Here is a 7667-nt window from a genome sequence, read left to right as displayed (position 1 = left end):
CACCACCACCACCACCACCACCACCACCACCACCACGACCACCACCTATGGTACATAGATTTGTGGATCACTCGGAGAAAACAGGGTGATAACATCAGATCACTAGGGTCTTCCTTTTGTTTTGTAAGTAAGACACAGTGAAAGAAATACTCTTAGAACTGGGGGTGTAGCTCAAATGGTAGAATACATTCTACCATGCATGAAGTCGTAGGATACATAATTGTCAGAGTGATACATACCTGTTATCACAGAACTCCAGAGTTGAAGGTAGTTCAAAGCTAACCTGGGCTACATGAGACTTGTCTTTACAAACTAGAAATATTCTCCACCATATGATCTTGGTACCTTATGACTAAACCTACACTGACAAGTTTGACACCTAAATATTAGTTTACTTTCTATACGGCTAGGTTTGATTACCATATGTGCAGCACAGACTAAATTGTCACAGAGCACATTCCCATGTGAAGCAGCAGGCAGTTTTTCAGGGCCTGCAGTGCAGATACTCACTATTTAGTGGAGTCGGATAACTGATATTCTCGTCGTCTATCATAGCACTCCTGGATTCCAGGATCATTCCACAAGCTCTTTATTGCATCTACATATGGGTTCTCAAAAGCAGACACCTTCTCCACGTCAACCTCTCGGACTAATTGTGCATGAGCCTGTTTAAGAGAGGGAAAAAGGCAACTGTTTGAATACTCTTCACACTGCATTACCAAGTCTTTGATTCACACTTCATATAGTGTACAATTCAAGCGATATCATCATAAACTGGCTTTCAGAGTGGTTTATAATGTGTCTTCATTTTTTTTGTTTTTCTTAATGAGAACCCAACCCCAAACCATCCTTTCTAGAGGAAATATGAAGTTCAACCTAATTAGGAGTAACAGGTGCAAAGCTTTTTCAGCATGACAGCAGGGAGGTCCTGCTAAGAGGCCAGTATGTTAACTGATTATCATAATTCTCCAATTCATAGTTACTATCCCCTCTACTCTGATAACTTGTTCTAGTCATACACATGTTGTCCTTGGCCCTGAGGATCTCTATCAATAGAAGCTGAGTCCTCCACTAAGAGTGGTCCCTGAAGTTCACTTTCAGATGGGCCATAACACTACCAAGAGAACAGTTTAACGGCTTAATTGCAGTAATTCTTCTTCCAGTCTGGCATACCCCATGTTACAGAATATTTGTATCTGCCATCTCTACAGTACCAAGTTTAGGAATCCATTCCATTTTTTAGCAATCAAGTAGAGTCTTGCTATTTTCATTACAGTATACTTAGCAGGAAAAAGACAAAGATGTTTAAAATTTTCAATAATATTAAAATCACAATGTTTTTTATTTTATTAATAAACTTTCATTTACCCTCAAAGTAGCCAGAAAACATGACTGTTTAATAACACTAATCAAATTAGTATTGACCAAATGTGACATATATGCAAATTATACATAACAAATATACAAACACACACTAATATAGTAGTTAATTGGAAAATGGAGGCAGATGGTTGATAATTATTGAAACAATTCTGATTTTGTATAAAAATTCTAAACAAGATGGGTCAATGGCTTCATGACTATATCATGGCCAGTTATCCTTTCCATCTAGTATTAAGAATAAACAATATTTATATATGCAATCCATGTTGTGCCTGGTCTAGATCTCAGTCTTCAAGTAGGAAGGGCCTCTTTTCAATAATAATAACTAATTTTGACTTAAGGTTTTAGGAAGTTCAACAAACATGGGACCTAAATCCCCTTTGTTAATAGCTCTGCTCTGACAAAGACAACTGGATCTCGTCACTGAAAAGTGTTGCTCCAGTCTGTCTTTCAACCACGGAAACAGATCCCCAGGTGGAGGCTATCTCATTCTAGCTCTTTCTGAGGGTCATCTTTCTATGCAGAAGGCCTTTCTTACTCATTTCTAAACCTTTTAAAAAGAAATTCTGCTCAGCGGCTGTTCCATATGTCATCACTTACAAATGACTATTATGATATGTCTCTCCAAAAAAATGTAATTTTTGTGTACTTTGACCCATGGACCGTCAACATTTTGTTCTATGCTGGTTATTATGCCTTAACTTATCTCATTTCTAGACTACAGTGATGGAGTTGTAATCATAAACTTTTCATTTCTTTGGGGCTCAGCACAGAAGGAAAATACAATAAATATTTAATTGCATTTAAAAGTACATATAAATATAATGTGAGTGCCTACAAGCCATAATTTCAAGACTCTTCCATCCTTACCCATTTTCTCAGAATTATAGTGTAATAGTTAGCATAGGAGTCTTAGTATCTTTTCCCTATAACATCAAAATTCATCGACAGGCTCGGCATTGTAGTATCACAGGTTACCAGGGTGCTGATAGAATAGAAGCTTAATAAATACTTGCCCACTGGATGAAAACAAGGATGAAAGAAGAGTGGAAATTAACAGTGCTACAAATCAAAAAAGCTAATTTCTGGTTCTGACTTTAGTCACACGACCACTTCTTACCTGCAGCAGAAACTACTTTTGCCTTTTTAAAACTAATTTTCTTTGTCCATAAGACAAGACAACTGGACCAAGTCAAGAGAGATCTCCTCTATACAAGAACAGGATGAATGTGAATATACCATAATGCATAAAATTAAGGGATTATGATACCGTCCCTCACTTATGTTTACCTTATATTATGTATATAGGTATTTTGACCGTGTGTATGTCAGCTGTATCACATGCATGCCTGTTGCTCACAGAGGCTAGAAGAGGGTGATAATGCCCTGCACTGGAGTTACAGGCAGCTACATGGGAGTCACTCCAGGGTCCTCTGTAAGAGCAGCAAGTGCTTTCAATTGCAGAGCAATCTCTCCAGTCTCAACACTGTTGCTCTTTGGGCACAGCTTTCAGTAAAACAAGGATTTACTATTTTAACCAACAACCAAATGAAATCTGCACATGAACAAGAAAATGCAGTACGGACTGATTGGGAGTCCAAATGTAGTATGGAAGAGAACAGAGGCTTTTGCCAGATGGAGAAGATGAGGCATGCAGTATCTGAGGAGGAATGTGAACAAAAGGTCAACAGATAAAAATATGTCTCCTTTCAACTGCAAAACCAGATTCATACAAACAAATCTCTATCTAGAAAGCCCTGAGATTTGTTAGTGTCGTAAATCCACAGCTCAGAAGCCATTCTGTAATATCTACAAAAGAGTATCACCTCCAAACACACACCAATCACCATGCTGCCTTTATGCCGAAGAGAATATCTAAGACACTTTTATTACCTCCCAAGCTCAGAATTCTATCCTTGTTGCTTTGGACAATGATTCAAAAATAATCAAGTATAAATTCCACTTATGTAAGTTTGCAACTAAAGTTCTCTAAGTTATTTAAAAGTATGATGGCATTTTACAAAATATGCATAGAAATAAAAATTGTTAATATTAATGTTGCATTGTCAATTCAGTCTGTCCCACTCAATTCTCATTATTTTTGTAAAAAATATTCTCTACATAGAAATAGTTTTAGTATTTTAGAGTAGAAAGATAAATTAGAACCATTATTATATTTGTCCAATGTCAAATGTGAAGTAGTAGTAAAAAATTCTAAGTAATGATGCCAAATTAAACAATTAATTTTAAAAGGCTATTTCAACAAGGAAAGAAGTTGTCTCTAATAATAATGTTAAATTAGATTTGACTTCTCTCTTTCGAACACAAAAACAAAATGAGAATGAGTGAATTCTTTATCATGTGAACAAAATGCAAAGTCCAATCTCCTTAAGTCAGAGTTGAGCACATTGAGTGGAAATGTTTAAGGATGGATGCTAGCTTTCAGTTCTCAGCAAGCTGGTGGCGAGTTTGAGAAACATACTGGGAGAAGCAGTTAGACACTTTCAGTACCTCTGGCAGAATTCTAGAGAAGACCACAGGGAAACCACAAGATGCGCCAGTATAGTTCAGGTAAATCTTATGTGTTTACATTTCTCTGGTTGCATCTGCTGAGGGAAAGTGGAACTGAAGACCAACCACAGTAGGTTTCACTCTACCCACTGAAGGCAAGTGTTCAGATTAAATAAAAAGGTCTCACAGTCAATGCTGGAAGGATTTTCAAAAAGGCGCTAACCACTCAAGACAGCGTCAGGCTATTCTAGTTCCTACACTCCAGAAGCAGAAAATCAAAAGGTAACTTCTGCATTTACCGAAGGCCTTTAGACACAAATATTGAGCTCTATTTGAAGGAACACCCAAAACAAATGGGTACTGGAAATCACAAATAGCAGGAACCTCAATTAGTCCAAATCCTCAATTCTCAACTGAGGTTCATACCATCCTTCATTTTGTCCCTTGTTGCTTATTACCTGTGACATTTGAGTCTTAAAAAACAAACAAACAAACAAAAACCACACACAGAGAAAACAAAAATGCGAACAAAAAATATCCTAGTGACTTCTTGGTTGGTTTGTTTTTTATGCTCAAAGGAAGCAGAGTAACATAACAACTTATGCTACAAACTCACCTCTACTTGTTGCAGATAAGGATGACCTTGTTCAGGCTGCTAAACATCTTCTCAACCTGTTTCCAGATCTCTGAGGCTCCCACTACATCAGTCTGGAATACTGATGTCACCTGCTACTCTAAAGGTTAACTTACAGAATCCTTCGGGGCTGGGCAGTGGGTGTGAGTGGTAGTGGTGGTCAAGAAGCTTACACCTAAAGCTACTAGTGAGTTCAAAGGCCAGCAGAAAGGAAATGCAAGACCAAAGCTATGGCCCATGGCCCATGCATGTATATGAGCTCCCGTGATGTCAGACAAGGCATTCAAATCTCATTTGACTAAAATGCAAACCATTCTGCAAGCTCACTTATACAGAATCTTTGAAGTCTCAACATTTGCAAATATCCTGAAGAAAACATAACATAGCTCATTATCAGTCTTTGCCTTCTGATTCCACAGTTGTATAGCTGACCCTATTGGGCATGCTGCATACACAATTGCCACGGCATCTTTCTATGAGTATTACTAGGCCACTGACAGAGAAGGCAAAGTCACATTGAGCTACTGCTGGCTAGGGTTATGCCATGAATGACTCATTCATAGAAGAACCTCTCTTGCATCTGATTCAACTATTGGCTCAGTTGAATACTACTGAAGTCCCCAGTGAAGATTATAGACTCCCTGTGTTAAATCCTTCTGCAGCAACCGTGTCCTTCTTAACCTTGGTATTAGGTGGAGACTTTGGAGTCTCTCTGAAAACAGTTCAGGGATCAATAGCAGAAAGAACTCTAGTAACAACCTGAGATCAAACTGAGTTTCCATCATAACTCTTTCAAATACAGCCTTGTGTCCTGGGGTAGGTCACTCAACCTTCCTCAGGTCTAGTGTTGTCAGCTACAATGGAACAATTTGCTATTAGGCTATCAGAAAAAGGGTGGTAGTAAAATGCCTGCTACAAGTATTCAAATAATGAGATCTTACAGGATTCAAAATCTATCATTAAAAGTCACTTTTTTCAATAAATATTTGTCTCTCACATGTCAGTCAATGCACTAAGGACTGCTTGAGTGGAGAATTATGTTATATGTTATATAAAATATTCTGACAAGAAAATATCAGATGAAGTTAATTAAAGTCACATACTACTCTACCTATATTAAGATTTTACCAATTAACACATTGACACATGGTGAAATTTCTTTCTCTAACATAGGATTTTCATTTTTTACATTCATTTTGGCACTTGCTGGAGCGATCAATGACTATCAGGCATGCTGCCTTTCAGGAACCTTCCTTTTGACTTTGCTGTTCTGTAGCCTCGACTTGTTTATCTAACATACAGTAAGTAGACTGCTTCTTAACTGGAAGAAAGACTCTACTTATACAACTTAAAATATTCGTTTACTTTCCCTATCCAACCAGTATAAATTTCCATGTACTTCTGTTTAGTTCGTTGCTTATCCTTTGCCTGTTTTGTGTTTGGCTGTATCATTATCATATCAGTACTGAAGACACAGAAGGCCAGATGCTTGCTACAGCACTGAATAACAAACACACGGGCAGCTTCCAAGAGCATGCTGTCTGACGCAATTACAAGATTGCAGGAGAAAATGTAGATATCAGGCCTTAGGGTGGAAGCTGACGATCCTAAACCCTTATTACCTTTCTGGTCATGATGGAATGTCACACTATAGTACATGCATCATGAACACTACTTTCAAAGTTTATACAAAGTCACAGCAATAAAGAAAACAGAAAGAGAAACTCTTAAAGATATGTGCATTCACTAAGGCTTAAAATAATTAGGCTATGGTTATATAGTTGCTTTCAAAGAATATTTGTGGAACACCAATTACTTGAATCTTAACAACTATCTGACAAATATGTTCTGAAATGAAGACAGTGCTATTTACATAGGTCATGAGAAACTGAGCACAGATATCTGTGATACGAAACTTCAAAACTCCACTGAAGCCAGCTTTTGCAAGCTCGGGGCTCAAAACTTGGAGATACTGCAGGCTTCCCAACTTTGTTTGACCACAGAAATTTTTTTCTCTTCAGTTTGTTGATAGAACCGGGGCACTAGTTAGTGGATCACACTTGGAAAACAAACAGGGACTAGTGAGAAACCCCCAACGACAAAGTGGGAATACTTTACACAAATGAACAACTCTCTGCTCTGGCACAGAGGTCAATGCCGCTCCAGGAGCAACGCTGTTGTCATTTCCAATATCACATATGATGTGGTTATTTCCTGATATTAGGTTGGGGGGAGGGGACAGGGGATGACAAGAAAACAAATCACTTTATCCATTGTAATAGCCGTGCTCCTAAAATCTTATTAGCCAGCCAAGTTCATTGTTATTGCCTTGAAATATTATTTTGCTTGACAACAGAAAGAAAAAAAAAACAGATAAAGAATATTCCCTTTGTTTAAAGCCTCTCCCCATTTAAAAAAAAAACAACAACACAACAAAAACAGTAAAACCCTACTGAACTACCACCTCACTCCCTGCATCTCAGGGTCCTGTAGAGGGGCTAGAATATTTCTACAATGTTCTATGAGAAATACGGCCACTGCAGTTTCAGTTAAGAAACTGGGAGAATTGAAAGTGAAAGGCTCACTCCCTCAGAACTGGGCAAAGAAAGAGTCATTTTAGAACATACTGCTCCTAGGACCCACTGGCTGGAAGAACAAGAAACTGTTTCATTAGTAAACACATGAAGAGAAACAAAGTGAGGTCACATTCCTGCCCTACACAGAAGAGCAATGCATCTGAGCAGCAAGAAGAAAAAAAGGAAAAAAGAAAAGAAGAAAATTCCCATTTTACCTGAGTATTTTTTTGAAAAGTGAATGAGTTATATAACGTGTCACTCTAAGAATCCAAATTCCAAAAGGATTAGTTAAGAGTCAACTACTGAAAGTTACTATGCACTTCTACAGAAAATATGATGGTAGTTTATACTGTGGGACTTGAGTGGTATACTATCTGAAGAATTTATTTATTGATGGATCAGAAAATAAGTTTTTTTTGTTTTGTTTTGTTTTTTGATTTTCGAGACAGGGTTTCTCTGTGGTTTTGGAGCCTGTCCTGAAACTAGCTCTTGTAGACCAGGCTGGTCTCGAACTCACAGAGATCCGCCTGCCTCTGCCTCCCGAGTGCTGGGATTAAAGGCGT

General features: G+C 37.9%; 1 protein-coding gene across 1 annotated transcript in view; it reads right to left on the bottom strand.

The window, feature by feature from the left end:
• Positions 1-7667, bottom strand: part of LOC101982105 (guanine nucleotide-binding protein G(q) subunit alpha) — a 141709-nt gene that overhangs the window by 58420 nt on the left and 75622 nt on the right. The window contains exon 2 of the mRNA XM_026781326.1: positions 511-665. Within this exon, the coding sequence (XP_026637127.1) occupies positions 511-665 (155 nt within the window). The remainder of the gene's footprint in view (positions 1-510; positions 666-7667) is intronic.

Source organism: Microtus ochrogaster, chromosome 8 (genome assembly GCF_000317375.1).
Source record: "Microtus ochrogaster isolate Prairie Vole_2 chromosome 8, MicOch1.0, whole genome shotgun sequence".
NCBI classification, from domain to species: Eukaryota; Metazoa; Chordata; class Mammalia; order Rodentia; family Cricetidae; genus Microtus; species Microtus ochrogaster.
Note: the sequence above shows the minus strand (reverse complement) of the source record. Positions and strands in the feature narration are given on the sequence as shown.